This window comes from Terrapene carolina, unplaced genomic scaffold, assembly GCF_002925995.2.
Source record: "Terrapene carolina triunguis isolate 2854851 unplaced genomic scaffold, T_m_triunguis-2.0 Scaffold85, whole genome shotgun sequence".
NCBI classification, from domain to species: domain Eukaryota; kingdom Metazoa; phylum Chordata; order Testudines; family Emydidae; genus Terrapene; species Terrapene triunguis.
Window position 1 is genome coordinate 21,384,783 of NW_020664436.1, and position 27,933 is coordinate 21,412,715.

Below are 27,933 nucleotides of genomic sequence, written 5' to 3' on the forward strand. Positions count from 1 at the left end.
GGTTATGGATCAGGGTGAGTTTTTCTGCAGTGGAGTGGGAGTTTTGAGAGGGAACATAATCAAAGAGGGAGCGTGGAGTATGGAAATAAAACTGATATGGAAAGAGTACAAGAGAGGTTCATGATAGAGGATGGGATGAAGAAGGGACTTGGACTGAGACAAAGACTAAGGTTGAAATGAGAAGAGGATTTGTGAAAGTGAGAAAAGGAACATAAGAATGGCCATACTGGGTCAGACCGGTGGTCCATCTAGCCCAGTATTCTGTCTCTGACAGTACCAAAGCTTATGGGGCAGTGTATAGAACAGAGCAGTTGGAGTGTTCCTCCCCGATCCATCCCCTGCTGGCTTTTGGCAGTCAGAGGTTTAGGGTCACCCCAAGTCTGGGGTTGCATCCATGACCATCTAGGCTCATAGCCATTGATGGACCTATCCTCCATTAATTTATATAGTTCTTTTTTTGAACCCAGTTGTACTTGTGTTCATCACAACATCGCATGGCAAGGAGTTCCACAGTTAATTGTGCATCATGTGAAAAAGTACTTTCTCTTGTTTGTATTATACCTGTTGCCTATTAATTTCATTGAGTGACCCTTGGTTTTGGTATTGTGGGAAAGGGTAAATAACACTTCCTTATTCACTTTTCCCACACCATTCATGATTTTATAGACCTCTATCATATCACCCCTTCGTTGTCTCTTTTCTAAGATGGACAGCCCTAATCTTTTTAATCTCTCCTCTTTCCCCTCAAGCCATTCCATACCCTTGATCATCTTCGTTGCCCTTCTCTGAACCTTGTCCAGTTCCACTATATCCTTTTTGAGATGGGGCTACTAGAACTGGACACGGTGTTCAGGGTGTGGGTGCACCATGGATTATATAGTGGCATTATGGTATTTTCTGTCTTATTTTCTGTCCCTTTCCTAATAGTTCCTAAAGAAGAGGAGGTGTTACCTCTCCGGGAGTAGAGAAGGCAGTAAAGTTCATGAAAGTACACAATGGGTGAAGAGAGGAGAAAAGGAAGGTGGTGGTGATATGATGTGGTGTGGAGTAGGAGAAGTAAGTGAAGGGGAGCGCAGAAGCTAGAAGCCAGAGAACAGAGGGGACATAGTGGGAAAGCGAAGTAGGGCCAGGGAGAAGTATGCTATTTTCTTAGGACTCTGTGGTGAGACATCTGCAGAAGAAGAAAAAGCAGTGGTCCAGTTATCAAACAGCTGATTTTGCTTGAAACAATATATGGACCCACAGGAAGAAGGGCAGAGCCCGTGGTCAAATGGAGAGGAAAGGAAGTTTCTAGTAAAAAAGGCGACTGGAGATTCCTTTCATAGTACCAAAGTTGTTGTTGGTTACTCAGAGAACCCTGAGGTGGAGTGGGGGAACCTGACAGGAAGGGAGAGAAGAAAGTGTTGAGCCACAAGAAGAAAAGGCTGTTCAACTGTAGTTGTTGCTGCTGCTCCTGCCTTTTTCTAGCTGTCTCATTTTCAATTTATTTTTTCTCCTTTTTAGTGACTCTACCTACCTTCTTCATTTTAGGTTTCAGATCTGGATCGTTGTAATTTATACTTAGCATTATTGTCAGAGCTGGTGAATTTATGCTCAAACGCTGGCTGGAAAAAGGGGCCCTCCATTTGGAATTTCATCTCTTCTCTGATAAATGCCTCTATTCAAAATCTGCAGGAGACGGGCAATGAACAGGTAATTTTACAAGGGATAAATGGCATAATTATATGATACAAATATTAATGAATATATTACTTTACAGAAAACTCATTTGTGTAATTCATCTGCAGTGTTAAATTGCAGTGAAACACTCTGTTTCCCAAAGGACATTGTTAGGACTGTAGTGCTGTAGTCCGGGCCAGCTCCAGGCACCAGCTTACCAAGCAGGTGCTTGGGGCGGCCACTTCGGAGAGGGGCGGCACGTCCAGCTGTTCGGCAGCAATTCGGTGGACGGTCCCTCACTCCTGCTCGGAGCGAAGGACCTCCCGCCGAATTGCCGCCGCAGATCGCGATTGCAATAGCGGCTTTTTTTTGTTTGTTTTTGTTTTTGTTTGGCTGCTTGGGGTGGCCAAAACCCTGGAGCCGGCCCTGGCTGTAGTTCTTTAACGGTATACAGCTGCTATATAGCTAAAGCAATGCGTTGGTGGCAATAAACACATTTTTCTCAAATAAGATTGTGTAGTGCTCAAAGGCCTTTGCCTAAAATACAGTAAAATGTTAGATAGCTTTGAAAATAGAATTAAATTGAAACCCCATCTCCGAAACGTTAGTATTAATACAGTGTTAAATTTGCAAGGTCAAGAAATTCCAAAAGCTAACATTTTCTGTTGCAGTATTCATTCCCCCACGTTTTATATCCCACAGTTATATATGTGTTATATGTAGAGTAATAGGTTAATATTTTCATTTTTCAAGAGAAAGAGAAAAGTTTGATGTGAAACATGGCTGAATTCATATTGCTAGAGGAATTTTAACTTTTGGAATTTCCAGACTTGACGTTAATGCTTTGTCAAAAAGATTTTGGGGGGATTTAATTTCCTGTGTGTGTGTCTGTCTGTCTGTCTTTCTTGCTCCCTTTTAAGTTAGTGGGAGTTTAATGATTACTACAGTGGCAGCAGAATGTCTTGTACTTTGCATGCATTCACAGCTCAGTTAATCTTTAAGTTGGTGTCTCTAGGTTTAAGGTATATCCTCTATAGAATATGCATTCATCTCTTTCTTAAATCAAAATATTTTTCTCCCGCAACCCAAGCAAAGATACTAGTTCAAAAAGAGAGGAGGATTATATTCATGCCAAATCTGTATCTGTTTTTATTTTATGGTAGCCCTGATATTTTTAAAAGGATAGAATTTTAAAATGGGAAAAAATGTGTTCATTTTCAGCCTTCACAAAGTGAAAAAATGGATGGACAGATTTTGCTCACTTTCTCATTTTTTTTATTAGCATAAATCACTGTCATCCTTAGTACACAAAGTGAATGTTTTGGTGAATTGTGTAAAAACAGAATTGTATGTTTGAAACTGTTTTTCAACCTTAATTATAGTGGCAGTGATAAACACCCTCTAATATCCTGATCCTATCCTTCTCAGAACAAATCAGTAGGCTCAAAGAAGTTAAGAAATTAAATCATACACTGAGAGCAGAATGAGAGATAAAACACACTAGTATCATTTTTGCATGTCTAAGTGGAAAAACAAGTTAGTTTTTTTCAGCTATTTGTGATTTTATCATAATTATCATTTTATCAAACAAAAATGACATTTGTGGATTAGTAGCATATTGTAACAGTATATTGAGGCCTGACTCAGTAATTCTTCCCAAGTCAATACTTTATTTGAATCAAGGGGTTTTCCTGAGTAATGAGTGTTTTAATAGGGTCTCTATGTTAGTTATGTGTTGTTGAAAGATTGCAGCAAATTCTTACAGCCATTCTTCATAGAGAAGGTGGGAAGAGGTTAGAAACATTTTCTGTGTTTCTGATAGCTGGAGGCATTCAGAAAATAATCTGTTATACTATTGCATTTTGTACATTGCTGTACACATTGACAGTGCTCAGTAATTTTTTATATAATCTTCTGTCCCTTTTCCTCACCCCTGCACACTTGTTCCTATATAACTTTACACACAAATTAATATATTTTGATTAGGAGTGAGCTGCATTTTATGCTATAATAGATCGCATAGTCTCTTCTGCTTGCTCTGCTTCTCAGACACAATAATTCCCCTTTAGTTGAAGTGACAGTTGTTGCCTTCTAGACTGCTTTAACTATTCTCTCTACTGGCCTTGGAGGACTCTGGCTACATGTGCCTGAATTTTACTTTTTGTTCAGATTTCCATAAATAATAGAATTCAAACTTATAATTTGTGAGGAATTTGATTTGGGGGAAAATATCCTTGTGACAGGTATACATTTGAATATTTGCTTAACACTAAGTTTGTGACATAAAATAGAAAATATGAAATTAAGACTGACCTTAGTTGCAGTTCAGCCTTAACTGTACTGGCACAAGTGCTGTAATTTACTAGAATGAAATTAATTTCTTACCATTTCCATTATTAGTAAAAATACATAAGTTAATTTCTGCCCACTCAGTTAACTATGAATGTCATGTCATATTCAAACTACAGGGCTGGTGCTGATAAAGGAATGCTTGTAATTTGTAGGATGAGATAGATACATACACACCTGTTTTTCCCTGCATTTTAATCAGATTTTCATATATAATAGAATATTTTAAAGGTATTCAATATGTATCCGTATATTATTCATAATTTATTAGGGGAAATTTTAGTATGTTGATTGTGTGATTTTTAATTTTTCATTACTAGGAACCAAAGCTTGGAGAACAGATTCAAAAAGTAGTTAGTATGGCCTCACTAACTGTGGTTTGTGAGATTATTGATCAGAAACCTGAACTGCAACTTAAATCTCTACACGTTGTTGAAACCCTAAAAGATTTTATTTCCTCTGTTCAACTTAATCAAGTATTAAAGAAGCCTTCCTATATTGAGGAAAAAAATAGGTATGTCTATGCTACAGTTCAAGTCACTTTCTATACATCTTTAATACAGAGTAAAGTAACTTTAAGATAACTTTTTGGGTAATTTTTGACAAGATACAAGTTTCATAAGTGATAACTTAATTAATTTAGGATGTCTAAGTAGCTAAATGAGTCTTTGTACTCTTCAGATCCAGAATATGGTGGAAGCGAAATGGATTTGCTCATCTTAGCTCTTTCTATAGTAGGAGTAGGGAATTAGGACTCAATTGATTCTTACTGAAGTGAATAGATATCTTTCCACTGAATTTAATGGGAGTTGAATTGGCATTTAGACTTTTGATTCTAATCTGCTTTCTGTTAGGACATTACATTATGGCCTATAGTTTGTATGTAAACAAACTGAAGTATTAATATGGACTTAAAAGTATTTTCTCTGTTACAGTTTATTTGAAGAATCAACATCTTCTCAAGGATGGGGGAAAATCGTTGCAAGCTATGTACATGACCAGTGGGTTTGCCTTCATTTTATTTTAAATAAGTATCATAAATTTATACCATTGTCAAATGATGAGACTCTGGAACTATCTTTGCTTGCAGTCCAAAGGCCAATAAGAACTCTACAGTCTGCACTGGAAGCTCTAACTCTTTTGCCTTCTGACCAGGTTTTACCTGTGTTTCGTTGCATGAAAGTGCTTGTTCCCAAGGTAAGAGACAAAAGCAAACCTATGGTCAGTAACAATAATGAAGATTATTTTCCCCCCAGAAATTAAACACTGCTTTTCTTCTCTTTATTTTCAGCTTCTGGGCTCATCCGAATCTCTCTGCATAGATGCATTTGATCTGGCTTGGAAAGTTATATCCTCTTTGAGCAACACACAGCTAATATTTTGGTCTAATTTAAAAGCCTTTGTTCAGTTTGTGTTTGACACTGAAGTTCTTGCTGTTGCTGCAAGTAGCAAGGGTCAAGCATATTCAAAAATAAAGGAGGTAAGTGTTAGTGTTCTTTTTTGTAAATGTATGTAAATTGTTGAGTGGAAGACATCTTTTCTTAATAGATGATTTTTTTCCTCTCTCAGCTATCTCAATGAATTTTTCTCCTCACAAAAGATGCTGGATTGAGAACACTAGAACCAAAGTCATTTTTGTTTATCCTCAGAACATCAATACAATGTATTCCACCCTTTCAGGAGGGACTGCCTCTAGGAGTAAGAAGGTTGTTTAATTTTCAGGTCCATTAAGTCCATGCTGTCTCTGCTGGTCCTGCCAGATAGGGTTCTAGTGAGCAGTGGAGGGAAAATTGTCTACTATGAACTACACACAAAAAAACCATTTCTTGTAGATCACACAAAATCATTACATGGCAATGACTTTTGGTCGCTACCAATCTGTGCTGGCTTCAAAATGGTGACCTACAAAAGAGAGGCTTTATATCTCATTACAATTTGTTTCACTCATCCAGTTCCCCTTTACTTGTTCCTGTGATATAGGTAATGAAAGGTACTGTACCTTTGACTTGTAAATTATTCACTTCCCTGCCTATCCAAGATCTTCTGAATTCATGAAAATGATTTCAGTTTCCTTTGGTCTCATTAGTGAGTTTTTTGCTATAATTTCATATCTACAGTATGCATTATTACTTGTATCTTTATCCAATGGTTTATAGAGCTGTTTTTTGATAACATTGGTGAGCTATTAGACATGAAGTTAGGACACTATTTAAACAGACAACTTTTGCTGCTGCTGTAGAGGGGTTTTTTCCCAGGATTCCAGAATGCTGAGAAAAAATGTAATCTTGCAAACAAAGATTTTATTATCTTAAAGAAAGATTAATTTATTAACATTGGAGCCAGTTCTATTATATTTTTACTTGCCATTCTGGAAAACAGGAAATTCATCTTTACTGATTTTGGTGAGGTATGTCATTTCCTGTCCTCCAGGAGTCCAGTTGCTTCAGCTAGATTTGATGAAGGGGGAGGGGGAGTTTCAGGAAAATTTGGAATTGAGTGAAAGCTCCTATTTTCCTGGGTTTTAGTAAAATCATTTTTGGATGTTTGTATTGATTATGAAGCTTATGGATTTTTTTATCATGTTTACAGTTAGATCCTTGATGCCAGCATGCAAGTTTATTGTGGTGTATTTTGGCACCAAATAACTGTAGTCCATTCTGGTCTAAATTGTAGCATTTTCTTTAGCTCCTTTCCTCATCTTTGTGTATATGTTTGACCAATTTATGAATTATGTTTTTCTTAATCTGTTACTTTAGTAAATGAATTTAAAAAGTCAGTGTTTACCAACAGTTACCACATAGTGGTAGCTGAGAATATTGTTGTTTTCCTTTCTGTTTAGAATAGAAAATAAATGTAGTATCTCAGATACGTCTTGTAGTAGCTTAGTAAATATTGAGTTTTTGATGACACCCACAGCAATATTAAGCCGATAAGGACTTGAAGGACTTTGTGTGATCTCTTGACTTATGTCAACACAAGAAAAACCTTTTACTCCACTGGCTTCCTACTTCTGATTAAAGAGGAAAAATATTCCCCCTTAAAAATATTTGGTTCCACTGTAGATGATCAGTGCTATAGAAAGATAGTATATCCTTTGTGACAGTACGGAAGAGTGGGTTGCATTGAGAGGCTACAAAATAACAAAGAACAGGAAGTTCTTATGCGGAAACTAAATAATCTCCAAAAAGCTTTGTACTTGTATTTGGCCGATAAAACCATAAATATTGGGAAGAGTTTTAAAACAGTGTAATCTTGATTCTTCTTTGAGTGCTGTCCCTGTGGGTGCTCCATTTACAAGTGTCTGTGCATCCTGACGGTGTCGACCAGAGATTTATGGTAGCAGTGTCCGCGCAGGTCGCACATGCGCAGTAGGTGTCTCGCGGTGCCGTTGGTGCAGAGTCTAGCATGCACATGACCTGAGCCCTCCAATTCCTTGTCAGCCATCCTCAGCTGAAGACTGAGCTCTGGGGCAGTGTTCATCACTCTTGCCAAACCTTTAGAAATAATAGTTTAAATAGTTAGTTAGTCATATAGAAAGTTGTAGTTAGTGTTAGTTTTGTTGGATCAAAAAGAAAAGTTTACTTTCTCCCAGTTTACCTTCCTGTAGTTCCCCTGCTGCGGGGTCGGTTAACCATTTAAGATGCCTGGCTCCCCAGGCTTTAAGCTATGCAGCTCCTGCCGCGAAGCAATACCAGTTTGATGGGCACTCCTTGTGTGTCCGATGTCTCAGTGAGGTGCATATCCACAAAAATGTGCCCACTGTAGCAACCTGAAGGTGAGAGCCCGGCGTGACTGGGATCTCCGACTCAAAATGATCCTGATGGAGAAATCTCTCCAACCAGAGACGGAACAACGGATCTCCTCTCCGGGCACCCCTCCTTCAGGAGACATGCCTTCCTCTAAAAGACTGAGGAAGAGGGCACAGAAACATAGGCGGTCTCCTGCCAGGTCGCTACCCCCGATGCCTACACATGCTTGGGTGAGCACCTATGACACTCCGGGCACCTCCAGCACCACTGAGTCCCAAGCGAAGAAGACACAGCAAACACAGCCTACACAAATGGCTTACAGTATCACAGTATCCTGGACGACTTACAGTATCATCCCGTGTCCTGGACTCTGCACTGGTGGACAAGACCAGAAAATGTATGCATGGGCATCCCCTTCCAACAGGAACCCCCATCAATAGTAATTACGATGGATGCCTCACTGATAGGCTGAGGCGCCCACATGCATTTGCACACAGTTCAAGGCAAATGGTCTCTTGCGGAGACTCATTTGCACATCAGTCTACTAGAGCTACGCGTGGTCCGCAATGCCTGCAGACACTTCCTACCTCACACATAAAGAACGAATCAATTCGCATAATGACTGACATTGCCTACATGTTTTACATCAATTGCCCAGGGGGCGCTTTGATCTCACTCACTATGCACTGAAGCCATGAAACTGTGGAACTGGTGCATTCACCACAACACAAACATTTTGGCCTTCTACCTTCCCAGTTGCCAGAACGCAATGGCGGACACACTAAGCAGGTACTTCTCTCGAGACCACAAATGGGAAATGAACGAGGGAGTCCGGCAATCTGTATTCCGCCGGTGGGGCACTCCCCTCATCAACTTGCTTGCATCCCCAACAAACCCCAAATGTGCAATATTCTGCTTGAAAGCGGGAATGGGACCACGATCACTGGGGATGCTTTCCTCATTGCATAGGATGCGCAACTGATGTGCGCGTTCCCACCGATTTCCCCTGATATTAGGTGTGATACACAAGATACGAATAGACAAGGCCAAGGTCATCCTCATAGTCCCGACATGGCCCAGGCAAGCATGGTACCCTTACCTAATGGGCATGGCAATATGTGGCCCTTGAGCTCAACCTTGCCATCCGGACCCGCTGTCTCAGAACATACTCTTCTCCCGAGTATGGAAAAACTCCACCTACAAGCATGACTCCTGCATGGTTCCATTATGGCGAACTAGCCTGTTCGGAACAAGTTAAACATGTATTACTAAACCGCAGGAAAGTGACCACACGTAATACTTATCTTCAGATGTGGAAGAGATTCTCCTCCTGGTGTCAAGAAAAACGTGTGACAGCCTCCACAACATCGCCACCATTAGTGTTGGAATACCTATTGGAGCTGAAATGCTCGGGTTTAGCAAAAAGCTCAGTCAAAGTCCATCTCGTGGCTATTACAGAATTCCATCATGAGATTGATGGGACCTCGATCTTTGCGCACCCCATTACTAAACGCTTTCTCGCGGGTCTCCAGAACATTTACCCAGAGGTTCGCTAACCTACGCTGGCCTGGGACCTCAATCTGGTATTGAAATGCCTCACCAGACCACCATTTGAACCCCTAGTCATCTATTCCCTCCTTCATTTATCCATGAAAATGGCCTTTTTGGTCACTATTACTTCTGCCAGATGGGTGAGTGAGATAGGGGCTCTCATGGCTGATCCTCCCTACACATTATTCTTCAAAGACAAGGTCGTGCTGCATCTGCCCCCAAAATTCCTACCACAGGTAATATCATATGAACCAACCAATCCATCTTCCCACGTTCTATCTCAAGCCTCACGGGACTCCCAACAGAGGCCGTCTTGCATACACTGGACGTCAGGCGTGCATTAGCGTTTTACCTGGAAAGGACCATACCTTTCCGGAAATCTCCTAGATTTTTTGTTTCTACTACCGACCATTCGAAAGGCTGCGCAATATCTACTCAGAGACTGTCTAAATGGATCTCCACATGCATTCAACATTGCTATCGTATTTGGAACGTGGACCCTCCTGCGCACATCAGAGCGCATCCCACATGCTCAGTTTCAACCTCGATAGTGTTCCTAAACATTGTTCCGATATTAGAGATTTGCAGGGCGGCCACTGGGCCTCTGTCCACACATTCACTGAGCACTCTGCAATCACTCAAGACTCCAGGGCTGATGCCATAGTTGGCCTAACCATATCTACCTCTATGACTCAAATGAACCCAAAGTCCCTCCTGCCTTCTGAGGGGCACTGCTCTACATTCACCTGAAGTGGAGCACCCACAGGGACAGCACTCGAAGAAGAAGAAGAGACGATTACTCACCTTGTGTAGTAACTGAGGTTCTTCGAGATGGGTGCTCCACTACACACCCTCCTCCCCTCTACTTCAGAGTACTGCAGAGTCCTTACTGCGAAGAGAAGGAACTGGAGGGCTCGGGTCATGCATGCGCTAGACGCGGCACCAATGGCACAACGAGATGCCTACTGTGCATGCGCGACCCATACGGACACTGCTACCATAAATCTCCGATTGATGGCGCCAGGACACATTGACACCTGAAGTGGAGCACCCACAGTGACACATCTCTCGAAGAACTTCAGTTACTGCACAAGGTGAGCAAACTTTTCTTTTTAGAGCTTTCAAAAAATAATACCAATTGGTTTTCTTTTGTCAGTTCATTCTTTTTGAGTACATTCTCTTTGAAATCCACTTAATCAAATAAATGTTAAAATGTAATAGCATCTACGTTAAGTAATAGTTACATCAGATTTAGCAGTAGCAATCTTTGCTTGGATCCCAGCTGAAAGAAGACATGTTGTTGCCTTAGTATATACAAGTAAAATAATTCCAAGTGGTAGAAATCAGTATCCAACCGCTCTGTTTGGTCTCTCTCTTCACAGACCACCACACCTGGCAATCGCATGCTCAGTGTTGTTTGAGCCTGTAGCCATCGTTTGTTTGCTGTTGTTTGTTTAGATATTTGTAGTTTTTGTGTTAGTGTTAGTATTTTAAATATTTTTATGCCAAGGTATATTTTGCCAGTGTTGAGAGTCTTGAGTCTCTGTGACAGCTATCCCATTGTCTGCAATGGGACATACCATGACCACAGGAATCAAGGAGGTAATGGAGGTCTCCTATACACAACTAAGAGTCCAACCTACCTTCTGTCCCTTCATAAGAAAATGAAGATAAAGTTCCTAAGCAGGTGTCTACTTATGTACATTCTTACCCCACTCCTTGGCAGTACCTCTTTCCATTGACCCCTGTAGAGTGTCCCTATAGCTTTTAGCTTGAGACATTAAAAATTGAACTGTGGGATACTGACTTGCTTTAGAAATATAGCTAAAATGTTTCTGCTGTCTACCACAGTGGACTCTACCGTCTTTAAAACATTAGCCAAAAAGTGGGCATAAGGGTAGTTTTGAGCTAAAAATGGAGTACTCCCACCATAGAATGCATAGAGCGGTGTCCACAGTTCTGTGCTTCTGGTCTTATTTCTTCTGCTTTTTTCCTCCTTTCCACTGGATCCATACTAATGCACACTCTTGCATGGGTTTACATTTATTTTTTGTATGTGATGGATTTTTACCCTATTGGTTAAGGAATTTGTGAAACAGGATTTTAGGATTTTGTTGAAATGTACAGAAAGTATCATGCTTGTTCTCTGCAAGTTAAACAGATAGATGAAGAGCAGTATAGGTCCCTCCTTCATTGTGGTTTTACCAACTCTCATCCTTTAATTTCAGAGAGAGAATTTCACGAGTCTGATTTTTTGGTAAGAATATTAAGAAATATTCCTAGAATTATTTTTATCTGAAAGATCATATATGTTTCAGTATTCCAGTTAAAGATCCTTCTTCCGGGAATATTTTAGTTTGTAGTAATCACAGCACGTTTTATGGTTACAAAGACAGATCACATGGCAGTCAGAAAATTGTATAATAATGGCAAAATAGTATCTTTTTCTGGAAATAAATTATTTTACTCCATAAAATCTTCTGCCTTCCCCAGGCTTGATTCTACTTTAGTAAACCATTCTGAGAAGAAATCATAATTAAAACTCTGTTTCAAAATTACATTTTATATAAAATACAGCTGAACTGTTACCATTCTAAATCCCTGTTTTTTAGAGGCTTACCACTTTTTGGAAGCATTTCTACTTTGGGCCTGCAATTTCTTACACTTATGCCCCTTTGGGCATGTCAGAGCAATGGCAAAGAAAGGTGGTTTCACATGTTAAGAAAATGGTTCGGACACACTTTTGCACTTTGGTAATTCAACCATTTTAACTTTAAACTTGCCATGGACTTAATCCTGAGTTGGAAAAATTAGAAAAAGTACCATTTGATATCTATGAAGAAATTTAGTTTGGAAATAGAAGTTAGAATTTTTCCCCACTAAATTGTGAAACATTTCTACAACTGCAAATATATACGCCCATCGAAATAAACAGATGCATTTTTTCCAGATATTTGAGGATCAGACAAAGACAAGGATTTTTACTCGTGTGAAAACACTGGATCGTTGTATTCTTCTTTGAGTAGTGTCTCTATGGGTGCTCCACTCCTAGGTGCACTCGTGCCCTCTGCCCCTTTGATCAGAAATTTCTTATAGCAGTGTCTGTTTGGCCTGTGCATGAGTGTTACTCAGTCTTATGCTCCACACCACTGTGTGGGTGAAGCACCCCGAGTTCCTTCTCAGCCGCCTTGGTCTGAGACGGTGCCTTAACAATTGTCTGCATTGAGTTTTACCTTAGCCTAGTTGTTCCTAGTAGTAGTTTAGTTTAGCTGTAGTAGTTTTAAAAAATATATATTTCAAATTCATTTTTATATATATAGACAGCTTTTCTCCACTCCTTGGAGTTTTACTTCACTGGGAGGGTGGGCCTGGTTCTTTTGATTTCAGGCATTGCTTGTCTTGTTGGGAGGCAATCCCGGAGAGTGATGGATGCTCCCAGTGCATCAGTTGCCTCAGAGAATCTCGTATTTCCCCAAAGTGCAACTTCTATCTGACATTAAAATCTAGAACCAGAAAAAAACAGGGAGATCATACTTCAACTCCTCATGATGGAGAGGTCGCTGCGCCCAGCCTCTGACCCAGGCCAGGGGACCCCCATACACCAGCCTCTGAGTAAGTCGTCTGCCTCCACTTTCTCCAAACTGCACTCCTCAAGGGCATCTCAGAGGAATACCCAAAAGACTCCCAAAGACCGTCGCTCTAGTTCTCCAGGTAGGAAATCTACCTTGAAGAAGTTGTGGTCTCTGATAACTCCATCCACTTTGGCACCCATTGCTCTCTGACCCAGTGCCAATGAGGCTGCTTGTTCCTCAGGTATCAAGGGCACTCTCAAATCTAAAGACTGTAAAGTCTTGGGCTCTGAGAGGTCATTGGTACTGTCAGTGGACCAAGGTGGCAAGAAGAGCTCTCTCTCTTCTCACCTACTACCGAAGAAGCCCACTCCGGGCTCCATCTGGACTCCCCTAGGAGTGGTCGAGATTCACAATAGCGTCAACTCCCATCACATCCACCGAGCTACATGAGGTTCCTCAGGGGGCTTGGAATTCTCCTTTCGCCAGTGAAACATCCTACTCCAGTTTGGGACCCCAATCTGATTCTTAAATGCCTTACAAGATCACTGTCTGTACCAATGGCTACCTGCTCACTCCTCCATTTATCCATGAAAACAGCATTTCTGGTAGCCACCACGTTGACTCAACAAGTTGGAGAAATAAGGTCCCTTATGGTATATCCTTTTTACAGTATTCTTCAAGGACAAGATCATATTATGACCACATCCCAAGTTTTTACCAAAAATATCTTCTGAGTTCCATATAAACCAACCCACTCCCCTTCCAATTTTTTACCTTAAACCTCACCTAGGCAAAGAAGAGGCACCATTACATACACTTGATATCAGGGGAGCCCTGGCCTTCTATGTTGAAAGGACTAAACCTTTCAGAAAGACTCCCAAAGTATTTGTCTTGATCTCAGACAGATCAAGAGGGTCTGCACTCTCTAAACAAAGGCTTTCCAAGTGGATATCTGACTGCATTATTTATTCCTACCAATTTTATAATCTCCAAACACCCTGGGGTATACAAACTCACTCTACAAGGGCTATTCCCACCTCTACAGCCTTTCTCAAAATTGTTCCCATCATTGAAATATGTAGAGTGTGATTTGGACCTTTGTACACGTGTCTGCTGAGCACTATGCAATAACTCATGACTCTGCTTCCAATGCTGTGTTTGGCTTGGCTATACTTTCATCAGTATTGGACTGAACTCCAAAGCCCCCTCCTCCTTAGAGGGAACTGCTGAGTACTCATCTGATGTGGCGCACCCAAAGGAACACTGCTCGAAGAAGAAGAAATGGTTATTCACCCTGTGCAGTAACTGTGCTTCTTTGAGATGTGTGTCCTTATGGATTCTCCACTACCTGCACTCCTTCCCCTCTACTTCGGAGTTCTCTGCTATGCAGCTTCTCAGTAGAAAAGGAACTGACTGTGGTTTGCCCATGCTATATAACAATGACACGGAGCAAGAGACCGAGTAATATGCACGTGCAGGCTGAATAGATGCTGCTATGAGAAATCTCCGATCAAAGGTGCAGAGGGTGCAAGTGCTCCTAGAGTGGAGCAGCCATAGGGACACACGTCTCAAAGAATCACAGTTAATGCACAGAGTGAGTAACCATTTCTTATATATAAGGCTAAGATATTTTCATGGATATTTTTAGTAAAAGTCAGGGACCTGTCCCTGACTTTTACTAAAAATAGCCATCACAAAATGGGGAGCCACAGGACAGTTGCGGGGGCCTGGCTGGGAGCTCCAGGGGCCGCCACCACTCATGGGGGCTCGGAGTTTCAGGGTCCCCATCCTCCGCAGCTCTGAGCTGTGGGGTCCCCCGCCGCCAGAGGCCAGGAGCTGTGGAGGCTGGCCAGGAGCTGCGGGGTCCCCCGTGGCCGCTCTGAGTCCCCCAGCGCCCATGGTGGCGAGGAGCTGTGGGGTATCCTGCACCCACAGTGGGCAGGAGCTGTGTGAGTCCCCCCAGCTGCCCACGGTGGTGGGGAGCTGCGGGGACCCCACTGGCGGCGGTGGCTGGGGCATCTGGGTTCTGCCTGCGGCGGCCAGTAACTGCTGGGTACCCCCACCGCCTCAGAGCTTGGGGCTCCCGCTGCCTTGGGTAGCGGGGGTACCCTGCAGCTCCTGGCCGCCCTGGGTGGTGGTGGGACCCTGCTGCTCAAGTCGTGGAGGTTTTCAGAAGTCACAGATTCTGTGACTTCCGCAATCTCCCTGATAAAATTGTAGCCTTACTTATGTATTGAAGTAAATGCACATAATGGGTGAATTGTTGCCCAGCCATTGGCCCTCAGAATTAGGGAACTGTAACTGGCTCCAAGACACCCTCATCTCCACTATGCTGAGCAAATCTCTGACTCAGGAATCAAGGCCAACATATTGGCTCAGTACTGCAAATACACTTAAATAATCTTTAGAGACAAGGTATGTGAGGTAATATCTTGTATTGGACCAACTGCTATATGAAAGGTGTATATAACTTCCAATAAAATAAGTTACCTCACCTCTGCCTTGACTTTCTCATATCCTGGGACCAATACAACTACAATAAGATTTAAATAATCTAGATATTTTGTTGGGAGTTAGGATTTTTATCTCTTTTTTTTCCCTCCTCAGATCATACTCAAGCTAGTTGAAATGTCCACTGCAAGAACTGGAGTCTTCAATGCAGTGCTTAGTTATTGCTGTCAGTCATGGTTATTTCCTACGTCTGATGACACAGGTGCTTTAGAGAATCCCTTCTCAAATGCTGGAAACTACAGTGAACTTATCACAGAAGCCTGTGTCTTTGGAATGGTATTTAGGCGAGATCAAAGGTATAAAATACCCTGCATTTAATTAGATTTTCATTATGTATTGTGACAAAGTTCCTCCTCTATCTTGATGGGTCCTGCGCTTATTGGCGGATTTTTCTTGCCTCAGAGATTCACCATGTGGGTTGGGGAACAGCCCAGAGACCTTCCCCTCTGGAAGAACCCCCAGTCCAGGTCAATTGGGAGGTTTGGGGGGAACCTGGGCCCGCCCTCTACTCCGGGTTCCAGCCCAGGGCCCTGTGGACTGCAGCTGTCTATAGTGCCTCCTGTAACAGCTGCATGACAGCTACAACTCCCTGGGCTACTTCCCCATGGCCTCCTCCAAAAGACCTTCCTTATTCTCACCACAGGACCTTCCTCCTGGTGTCTGATAACGCTTGTGCTCCTCAGTCTTCCAGCAGCACACCCTCTCACTCTCAGCTCCTTGCGCCTCTTGCTCCCAGCTCCTCACACTCACACCACAAACTGAAGCGAGTTCCTTTTTAAAGCCCAGGTGCCCTGATTAGCCTGCCTTAATTGATTCTAGCAGCTTCTTCTTAATTGGCTCCAGGTGTCCTAATTAGCCTGCCTGCCTTAACTGGTTCTAGCAGGTTCCTGATTACTCTAGTGCAGCCCCTGCTCTGGTCACTCAGGGAACAGAAAACTACTCATCCAGTGACAAGTATATTTGCCCTCTACCAGACTCCTGTACCCCACTGGTCTGGGTCTGTCACAGTATGTGTGATTATATTTGTTAGGATTTGTGCTCTTTAGCTACTCAGTTTAGTTTTTTGAGATTCACTTAATTGTGTTTTCTCTCTTCCTGTTTCAAATAACTTTTCATTTGAGAAGACTCATTCAGGATGTCCATGCCTTTGTAGAAAATCTTGGAGATGAATGTGCAGCCAATGTTGTCACAGAAAGGTATGTTTTTAATATTTAACATGTATGGTAACTGCATCCTTCATTGTTGCTGGGGGCTGGAATTATATTATGTATATGTTCTTCAAAGCCAAGTTCTTATGAACATGTTCATAAACTCTATCCTAAATACTGGTAAATCATACATGTTTTAATGTATGTTTATATTCAGGGATTGTCTAGATAATACTTAATCCTGCCATCAATGCAGGGGACTGGACTGGATGACAAACCCCCACATACACGCCATGCCCCAATGCTCCCAACCTGGCCCCTCACTCTGGGGACAGGGAACCAAACCCTCCCTGCCCTGCCTCCCATGTTCCCGTCTGGCCCCCTCTGGGGGTATCCCATCGAGAACAGGGGCCTGGTGAGCTCTGCCTCCCTGCACCAGCCTCACCTCTCCTGCCACACGTGGAGTCCCTAAGGTAAAATCCACCCTCCTCTGCAAACAAGGGCTCGCTCAGCTGAAGGGAGCCCACTTAGCTCAGTAAAAGGAGTTTAACAGGAGTTTAATTGCACTGCTTAACATGCAATTAAAACTGGGATTAATAGCGATTAATTTTTTTTATCTCTTGGCTGCCCTAATTATTACCAGTATGTCTTGATCTCTGTTCTCTTGGTTGTAGACCACTCTTCAGTTTGGTCTAATATGCACAATTCAACAGCAAGCTCTGCCTCCCGTCATTGCTGTAGCTGGGAATTTGAATGAAAAACTATTGCCACCAGAATATTGATCCTTTCTGCAGCTTGACACACACTTCCACCCAGACCCAAGGAAATATGTCCTCCCTAGCACCTCCGCCCCCAAATAGCATTTCTAACTAGTTTCAGTAACTACTTAAAAACTTCATTGACAATCACCAGCCCTTACTTGACACTGCTAGGGGTTTATTGCTTCAGCATTCTCACCCAAGAGGGTCTCAGTTTACAAAGTGTTTGATATGACAGCCTGATACTCAGTTGTCTGTAATGTAATGAAAACCTGGAGTTGAGATCACTCACTCCAAAAGTCTCAGGGTACCCTTTCTTCTAATTCATATGCAATCAAACACTGTTTTGTAAATGGAACATTTATTACTAGGGCCCTACCAAATTCACAGTCCATATTGGTCAATTTCACAGTCATAAGATTTAAAAAATTGTAAATTTCATGATTTCAGTTATTTAAATCTGAAATGTCACAGTGTTGTAATTGTAGGGGTCCTGACCCCAAAAGGAGTTGTGGGGCGGGGGTTGCAAGATTATTGTAGGGAGGGTTGCGGTACTGCTACCCTTACTTCTGCGCAGCTGCTTGTGGTGGTGCTGCCTTCAGAGCTGGGCAGCTGGAGAGTGGCAGCTGCTGGCCAAGAGCCCAGCTCTGAAGGCAGAGCCACCGCCAGCAGCAGCGCAGAAGTAAGGATGGCATAGTGTGGTATTGCCACACTTACTTCTGCGCTGCTGCCTTCAGAGCTGGGCGGCCGGAGAGTGGCAGCTGCTGACTGAGGGCCCAGCTCTGAAGGCAGCAGTGCAGAAGTAAGGGTCGCATGGTATGGTATTGCCACCTTTACTTCTCAGCTGCTGGTGGTGGGGTGCTGCCTTCAGAGCTGGGCGCCCAGCCAACAGCCGCCGTTCTCTGGCCAAGCTCCTTAACTCTCCTCTCCTAAGGCAAGTTATCCATTCCTTTGCTTCCACCTTGGATGTGGCAATTTCTACTTTCATATCCTCGTTCCCATTAGCTATCCTGCCACTGCCTCCAAGCTCCTCATTACTCCTAAAAACTGAGGCAACATTTTCATTTATGTGTTGGGCCATACCTACATTATCTTTAATCTGCACCCCATCCTCAGTGCTTAGTGGCCCCACTTCTTCTTTCCTTGTTTTCTTCTCATTTATATGGCTAAAGAACCTTTTTACTATTGATTTTGATTTCTTTTGCAAGGTCCAACTTTGCTTGGCTTCTGGCAGGTCTCACTTTTCCCCTATACTTTCTGGCCTCCAAGAGGTACCTTTTCTTGCTGATCCATTCTTTCATTCCTTGTAGGCTTTCTGCCTGCTTATGTTCTTACCTTTACATGTGAGTAGTCCTGTTGATGTCAGTGGAACTACTCACATGCATAAAGGTAAGCATATACGTAAACCTTTGCAGGAATAGAGCCTATATGGCAAAAAACATTATTAATAGACAGAGAACCATGTCTTTTGTCTTGATTGTGGTGTGGATGAAGGAGGAATGTGGGGGTGGGGGAATTAAATGGTAAAAATGAAATTTGCAGTCCAGATATGGCTTTCAAAATGTGCTTATTTCTAAGAAAAAATAAATGTTTTAATGAACGAAAAGCTATATACACACACAATTGAAACCTTTCAGAGTATATCTGCTAGTTACTTACATTGAAGTTGGTTGGTGAGTAGTTCACATAATTTCACTACATACAGCTTCAGCATCATACAAGTACCCGGTCCCTCTTGACAGATGGATGCTGTGACGCTAAAGAAATCTCTTTACGATGTTTCATGGGTATTTCATTTGTAACATGGAACTCTAGAAGACATTTACCTGCTGTTTGGAATGTATTTTGGAATTTAGATTAAAACATGCATATTCTTTTAACGTAATACCAAGTACTTGTGCAAAATATTTTTATTTATTTAGGGGTGTCCTCTGACTCTCCCCAACTATCCAGCTTCTTTCTGTCTTCATATTTGTTTTTAATAAAATGAAAATATCAAATTAATATTTTAGATAATAAATATATATGGGTTTTTATAATGTGTGAGATTCAGCTTGCTTAATATCTGAATTAGTTGATTCTCATTTTTGTGTTAATAAAATGTTTTACAGTACAAACAGAGATGACCATTATGTGCGAGTTTGTGCTGTCAAATTTCTATGCTGGTTGGATGGATCAAATACATTGCACAAGATGTTTATGGAAGACCTTGTCATCAAACTACTTGATAAAGTAAATTTCTGTTGTTATTTAATATACATAATGTTGATCTCATACTAATTAGTTGAAATATAAGGTACTCACAGTTCAAGGGGTATTATAGAATGGTCAAAATCTTTTTTTTAAAGCATCTCTAGCTTTGACTTCCTCATCCAATAAATAATATCTTTTTACCACCACCACAAGACCTGTCAGTGTGATTTGAATATTCCTGGCTATATTATTGCTTGAGGATGAGATTAGAGTTTATTCAGCCAGAACTGAGGAAGTAACAGTGGCAAGTCTCAGGTTTGTTACTCCATTTGTGCTGGGCTGTTTTTTTCATTGCACGTATTCAAAACATAAGCATCATTGTCTTGAGAATTTGTACTTGGCTTGGCGATGTTGAAAATGCTGGTTTTCCCTTGCCTTCTACTGTGTTGTCTAATATCTTTCATGTCCAATAAACTCTAGGCTATTTGTAAGCATTTCTAAGAGGTTTGGCTTCTCAAAATAATTTTTTGGCTGATGGGGGGTGGAAGGCCCAATCTTCAGCTACCCTATAGTGACTCTATCCCCCAGTGCTGGTACAAAGCATTCCAAAGCTGCCATGAGAGGATCACCTGCCCATGCATAGGGAGACCCTCTGGGGGCATGTAAGCTCCTATGGCAATCCCTTTCCTGTGTCTGGTGTAGGGCCTTGACCCAGGGCTTCCATGCACTCCAGCAGTCCCTGGCTACTGAGACATCCCCTTAGGGCTATCGGCAGCTGGTGTAATTTAGAGTAGACTTTAAACTACTCTATGTTCTGCTGGGTGACTAGACCAGCGCACAGCTGGTTCAAGATCAGAACAGTGCAAAAGTGACTGAAAGCCAGCTTGACAGTCCTTGGGGTGCTATTTTGGACTATCACTTGTTTTATCTTACAGCTTTGTAAAATTGTCATATAAACTATAATTCCAGATGAATTTCATAGAGTAGTTATCAGTGGTTCAAATTCAAGCTGGAAGGGAATATCAAGTGGGGGTCCCTCAGGGATCAGTTCTGGTCCACTTATGTTCAGTATCTTCATAAATGATTTCAATAATGGCATAGAGAGTACACTTAGAAAATTTTGTGGATGACATCAAGCTGGGAGGGGTTGCAAGTGCTTTGGAGGATAGGATTAAAATTCAAAATGATCTGGACAAACTGGAGAAATGGTCTGAAGTAAATAGGATGGAATTCAGTAAGGACAAATGCAAAGTACTCCACTTAGGAAGGAACAATCAATTGCACACGTATAAAATGGGAATTGACTGCCTAGGGAAGGAGTACTTCAGAAAGGTATCGGGGGGTCACAGTGGACCACAAGCTACATATGAGTCAACAGTGTAACAACACTGTTGCAAAAAAAAAAAAAAAAAGCAAACATTACTCTGCTATGTATTAGTGCAGGGGTTCTCAAACTGGGGGTCGGGACTCCTCGGGGTCACGAGGTTATTACATGGGGGGTCGCGAGCTGCCAGCATCCACCCCAAACCCCGCTTCACCTCCAGCATTTGTAATGGTGTTAAATATATAAAAAAGTGTTTTTAATTTATAAGGGGGGGTCGCATTCTGAAGCTTGCTATGTGACAGGGGTCACCAGTACAAAAGTTTGAGAACCACTGATAGCAGGAGTGTTGTAAACAAGACATGAGAAGTAATTCTTCAGCTCTACTCCACGCTAATAAGGCCTCAACTGGAGTATTGTGTCCAGTTCTGGGCACCACATTTCAGGAAAGATGTGGACAAATTGGAGAAAGTCCAGAGAAGAGCAACAAAAATGATTAAAGGTCTAGAAAGCATGACTTATGAGGGCAGATTGGAAAAAATAGGGTTTATTTAGTATGGAGAACAGAAGATGGAGGGGAGACATGATAAAAGTTTTCAAGTACATAAAAGATTGTTACAAAGAGGAGGAAGAAAAATTGTTCTTGTTAACCTCTGAGGATAGAACAAGAAGCAATGGGCTTAAATTTCAACAAGTTCGGTTTAGGTTGGACATTGGGGAAAAAATCCTATCAGGGTAGTTGAGCACTGGAATAAATTGCTAGGGAGGTTGTGGCATCTCCATCATTGGAGATTTTTAAGAGGTTAGACAAACACCTGTCATAGATGGTCTAGATAATACTTAGTCCTGCTTTGATTTCAGGGGACTGGACTAGAAGACCTCTCGAAGTCCCTTCCAATCCTATGATTCTATGAACAAGTTACTTATCTACTGATTCCATGATGTTTGGGAGGGACATCCAACCCCAGTTCTTTCTTCCAGTCCCAACCTCCCTTTACCCCCCCCACAATTGCTAGAGTAAAAACTATCTTAATATTAATTCAGATTTTAAAATAAACTTGTTTTGTCCATAATCCTGCCTCTTTTTACATTTGCTTGGCATGAACATTCCTGAAGTTGGCCCAGATGTCAAAGTTGCATGTGAGTATTTTTACAAATCAAGAGCCAGAGTCTCAGCTAGTGGAAATCTGCATAACTCCACAGACTTCGGTGAAGGTGTTTCAATTTCAACCAGCTGAGAATCTGACCTCAGATTTTAAATTAAAAAAAATCCTATTGCTCACTTGTGTGAAGAAAACATAAATCAAGTGTAGCCAATTCAGTGTTGTCTTCCTTTCCTGGGGATAGGCTGAAATATTAGTTCTGGGATATATTAATTGCCTTATTCATTTCAACGGTAGTTAAATATAAAATCTAAAGATGTTCGTTTCGGCTGGGATTTTCAAAAGAGCTAAGGGAATTAGGTGTTGAATTCCCATTGAAATTCAAGGGAAGTTAAGCATTTAACTCCCTATAGGTCTCTTGAAAAGCCCAGCCTTAAGTGTCAATGTTAACTATTTCACTGCTGATCATTTTTATGAGAAACGTCCAGCTAATGTATTTACCTCACAATACCAAACCCCCTCCTCCCTCGTGCCAGAAACTTCAGCGGTTCCCCACCCAGCTGCCAAAGCCACCACCTTCCCCATAGACCACTTCTGCAGAGCAATTATGCACTGTGAATTCAAAAATGCATGGAAACTTAAAAAAACTGCAAATGGGAGCACAGTATAAAATAAATTGAATTTAATATAAAAATAAATAATACACAGGCTACTGTCCTGGTTGTATTCTGTATTTTCATATTTAATTCAATGAGTTTTACATTTTACAGAAAATGAAAAGAACTTGCCGCAGATTCCAAGGACCCTTGTGCCAGAATTTAAATCCCATTTGGCAGAGGGCTTGCTCGTATTTATTTGGTCTGTGTTTAACTTTTATGTTATCTGAAGAGACAGCTCTCTTCTTTTGACATACTGCCACAGTTGCAGTAAGCAGAGGCACGATTCCCCTTGCTATAAAAGAGAAGGGCTCATGGGGCTCAGGCTTTGGGGCTGTTTCGTTGATGTGTAAACTTACGGTCTTGGACTGGAGTTCTAGGACCCTGCAGGGTGGGAAGGTCCCAGAGCTCAGGCTACAGTCTGAGCCTGTAAGTCTGCTACACAGCAATGAAACAGCCCGCAGCCTGAGCCCCACGAGCACGAGTCAGCTGGCACAGGCCAGCCATGGGTTTTTCTTTGCTGTGTAGACATACCCTAAGGGGCACATATTACAATTCTGTCATGAGTTTAAGGACATGAGTTTAATCTCTAGGGTGCCTAGAGATTTCATATAGGCAGTCTTTATTTCTTAAAACTATAGGACAAAACGAACAAATAGAACCGTAAATAAATTATGAGTTTGTTCATGTTATGCTATTAACATGCAAATTGAACCTCCAGAGTACTACACACACACACACACACATATATTAAGGAAATACTTTCAGTCAAATATTTTGATAAGTAGAAAGGAGAATATGTAAGGAAATACCTGCCTGATCTAAAGTTAAATTAGTGTGTTGTATTGACAGCTGCTTAATACTTGATTTATTTGACCTATTTTCTCTCATACAAACATGTTTCTGTTGTTGACTAGAGCTCCAGTTACAAGCTGAGCCAAACGCCAGTACTGAATTATTGCAGTGTTTATTAGTATTATCAAAACGCTTATCCCAAATTTCAATTTGGAAACTAAACAATTTGTTTCTTCATTTGGATATTCATATCTGCAAGTAGGAGCTTTAATAGTTATTTTATACAACTAAATGTCAATTTGAGTGCCCTAATTTAGGCAATCTAATTTGAAAACTGGGATCCATGTTTCTGTTTATGCTGCATTTTGAGTTAATTACTTGTATGCTGTAGGTGCTGTTTTTGGATAGTCTTTTGAACACATTCTTTCTCATCTCAACACATAAGATTTGTATGCTTGTATGTTAAGATAAGAATGACCTTCTAATTTTACTTAGTATCCTTGCTAAGTTCAGTTACTTTTTGTGTATGGATTTCAAAATGTAATTCTAAAAAACCAATACATTTCAGAATAATACTTGAAGAGCTATTGAAGAGACCACTTATACCTACCTTTTAATCCATTTTTTTAAATTTTAAAAGTTTAAAAGACTTATTACATGTACTTTGAATTTCTTTTCAGGATGAATTGGTGTCCAAATCTAGAACACGCTATTATGTGAACTCTTTACAACACAGAATTAAAAATCGGCTGTGGCAAACACTGCTAGTTATTTTTCCAAAACTTGATCAGGTATTACCTTTATTACCTAATTGCTTTTATTTTTAATGGAATACTATGTAATTTTATGTAATAGGAATTTTGTTAAGCAAAATTGAATATATTAAATGGAGTAGGCAATTTCATAAATATTTGATCTATATTTGCACTTGGCATCCAAAAGTCCAGTGTAATATAAACTTCATTTCTGTAACATGAACTCTCATGTAAGATAGATTTTCTAGAGAGACAAAATATTAGTTGTAACACTTATGTACATTACAACAGATTTGATTGTTAATTTATTTACATGAAGGCTGACTAATACAGTTATCTGTATGTGCTGCCTTAATGCTGGATCCTGCAAATGGACTTCAGTAGGTCTGGGATGTGAACAGGTTGGATCCATTTGCAAGATTTAGTCCTTAAATTCTGTATAGCCAACACCTAGATACTGTATAGCCAACACCTGTAAGGATTTGTGCCCTTAAATATCATGGACAGATTGCTGATTCTAGTTTTCATTTAATAAAAATACTACTATTTAAAATATTCAGAATGTTTAGGATTTACTTTTCTAAACCTCTGGTGCTTGTTTGAATTTCATTTATTTTTCTTCCTAATGGAATATTTTGTATTGTTTGGATAATCTGTCATAATGTACGTAAAAACACAGTGCCTGGCATGGAAAGAATTGAAAGAAGCCATTGAAAGAATTGTATAGGTGCTACATTCATTCTTTAGAACAGTTAGAGTGAGGACCTAAATTCTGGCACAGCAATATAATTTTTAATTATGTAAAAGTTCAAAAGATACTCATTCTTTATTCCCACTTCATATGAATTGGTTATATAAAAGAGTTGTTTTGAAAATAAGGTATTTTGTTAATACAGTTATAATTTAAAACAAAACAAACCCACAGCACTTCCTTGCTACCTCTTAATGAAAAATAAAGGACCACCTTCTGCTGTGTGTTGAGGTTAGCATATTTGGCAAGATAGGGCAGAGGAGACTAAAGCAGCAGTTCTGCAGCATATTTCTTTTTGGCCCCAGATATTTCAGTATCTCCCTACAGAGTAGAGTTTTTCCCACATTGGTGAACATGTAGCATATAGATATTAAATGTATCTATTAAATATTGTTGCTTTGATTGTTCTAAGGTGTTTCAAACAAGATTTGAGGAACAAATGACAGTAAAGTTTTTGGTTTTTGTAGTTTAGCAAGATTTTGAAATTTATTGATGAAACTTTAGATGACTAATCAATAGGGGGGGTAATTTTATTTTGCTCAGAATTTTTTGACTGGGACTCTTGACAAGATATTTCAGGCTGGATTTGGTAACAATCAAGCATCCATAAAATACTTAATAGAATGGATTATCATCTTGATTCTGCACAGATACCCCCAGTGTCTTGAAAATTTTTGGAATTGTTTCTGCTATGTAAGTAAGAATTTTAACATTCATTCTGTGTCTAATTTGAACAAGTGTAAGATGTCTTCTCACATACATGGGATCTAATGCAATATTTCTTGTACATCCATAATTTTTCTTAAAGTCAGTAAGTGTTTTGAGTGCTTAAAGAACAGAAGATCAAACCCACAGAATCTGATTCTGTGTGGCACCCTGATATGATACTTTGGTGTGACAGGGGGCTGTAACCCGCATGGATGCCTCCAGCTCGGAAATCCCCATGCTCGCTGTGGTTCCGCAGGAAGACTGGTATTGGTGTAAGAGCCCAGTAACATCCCTCCTGGCAGCCAACAACATAGGGGCTTTCAGGGGTATGACGGGACATGGGATGGCTCCACAAAAAGTCATTGAAGGCACTGTAAATTAAAACAGCCGTAGGAACTCCTCTGTCTTACTGTGGGAGCCATGCCAGCCTTTGGACCAGCCCCAAATCTTGGAAGTATAAAGGTGTTAAAAAGTCAAATTTGTTTCCCCATCTAAGTTGTCATCTGCGAAGTGCAGCACAGAATCTGGTTTCTAGTGTGCTTGTGTCATATAAGTAATATTCCCATTTATAAATTATAGCTTTTAATGTCGCTGTTTTGCTCAGCATCATGTTACCCAGTTACGAGTGTTGGAGACAAATTTTGAATATTGTTCACTTTTGTCTTTCAAGATATTTTGCATTTTCATATGTTGCTAAAAAAAAAGTTCTTAAAATTCACCATCTTGAGGGGAGGAAAAACCTTCCAAAGTCATTAAAGCAGTTAACAAACAAAATGTACAAATAAAGTAAATATTTATTTTAATCTTGATGGTAGATATATGGTAGAAGTGTTCAATAAATATTTCTGTTCTATATTTGGAAAGAAGTAGGATGATGTACTTGTATCCTATGAGGATGAAGATCTACTTTTTAGTCCATTCGTCGCTGAAGGGGATGTTAGATAACATCTATTAGCGATAAACATTTTTAAATTAGTAGGCCCAGATAACTTGCATCCAAAAATCGTAAAAGGGCTGACTGAGGAGATCTCTGAACTACTGATATTAACTTATAATAAATTGGGCAGTACCAGCGAAATTCCAGAAAACTGGAAGACTGCTAATGTGCCATTATCAAAAAGGAAAACCTAAAGCTAACTATAGGTTGATTAGCCTGACATCAGTACCAGCAGAATAATGGAAAAGTTCATACGGGATTTAATTGACAAGTAAAGAATAGGTCTGTAATTAATGCTATTCACAATGTTTCTATGGGAAATAGATCTTGTCAAACAAACCTGATTTCACTCTTTGAAATTACAAACTTGGTTGACAATGGTAGCTGCATAACTGCGTGGATATAATAGACTTTTCTAAGGCATTTGACTTAGTACTGCATGACATTCTGAATTAAAAACTTAGTATTATACAGTAAGCATATGTTAAATGGATTAAGAACTGGCTCACTGACAGCTCAAAAAGTAGTTGTCATTGGGGAATCATCATTGAAAGGGGGTGTTTCTAGTGGGGTTTTGCATGTCTGACACTATTCAACATTTTAATCAGTGCTCTAGAAATACATATAAAATCATTGCTGATAAAATGTGCAGATTACGCCAAGATTGGCACAGTTGTAAATAATGAGGATAGGGCAGTCATACAGAGTGATCTGGATTGCTTGGTAAACTGGACCTGTTCAAACAAAATATATTTTAATACTCCAAATGCAAAGTTGTACATCTAGAAACAAGGATTGCAGGCCGTACCTACAGAATGGGGGACTGGAAAACAGAGACTCTGAAAAGAATTTAGGGGTCATAGTGGACAAACAACTCAACATGAGCTCCCAATGTGGTGATGTGACAAAAAGGGCTAATGGTGATCCATGGATGTATAATCAGGGAGTAGGAATATGCAGGTGATTTTATTTCTGTACACAGTACTGATAAAACCCAATACTGTATACTGTTCTGGTGTCCACATTTAAAAAAGGGTGTTGAAAAATTGGAGAAGGTGAAGAGAAGAACCACAAAAATGATTTGAGGACTGAAGAAAATGCCTCAGAGTAAGAGACTTAAAGACCTCAATCTGTTTAATTTATCAGAAAGGCAATTGAGAGGCAACTTGATTACTATGTTTAAGTACCTTCACAGGAGAAAATATGAGGTACCATGAGGCTCTTTAATGTAGCAGTGTAATGCTTAACAAGAACCAGTGGCTGGAAGCCGAAGCCAGACAAATTCAAATTAGAAATTAGGTACACATTTTTAAACAGTGAGGATGATTAACCTTTGGAACAAATTACCAAAGGAAGTAATAGATTCTCCTTCTCTTGAAGTCTTCAGATCCAGACTGGATGCCTTTCTATAAGATAA

The 27,933-nt window shown here is 40.5% G+C and overlaps 1 protein-coding gene across 1 annotated transcript in view; it reads left to right on the top strand.

Annotated features, from left to right (window-relative positions):
* Window positions 1-27,933, top strand: part of TARBP1 (TAR (HIV-1) RNA binding protein 1) — a 90,830-nt gene that overhangs the window by 37,901 nt on the left and 24,996 nt on the right. Inside the window, exons 11-19 of the mRNA XM_026649678.1 lie at window positions 1,531-1,692; window positions 4,329-4,522; window positions 4,944-5,205; window positions 5,300-5,488; window positions 15,488-15,687; window positions 16,516-16,587; window positions 19,409-19,529; window positions 24,046-24,156; window positions 25,415-25,564. Coding sequence (XP_026505463.1) covers window positions 1,531-1,692; window positions 4,329-4,522; window positions 4,944-5,205; window positions 5,300-5,488; window positions 15,488-15,687; window positions 16,516-16,587; window positions 19,409-19,529; window positions 24,046-24,156; window positions 25,415-25,564 — 1,461 coding nt within the window. The remainder of the gene's footprint in view (window positions 1-1,530; window positions 1,693-4,328; window positions 4,523-4,943; window positions 5,206-5,299; window positions 5,489-15,487; window positions 15,688-16,515; window positions 16,588-19,408; window positions 19,530-24,045; window positions 24,157-25,414; window positions 25,565-27,933) is intronic.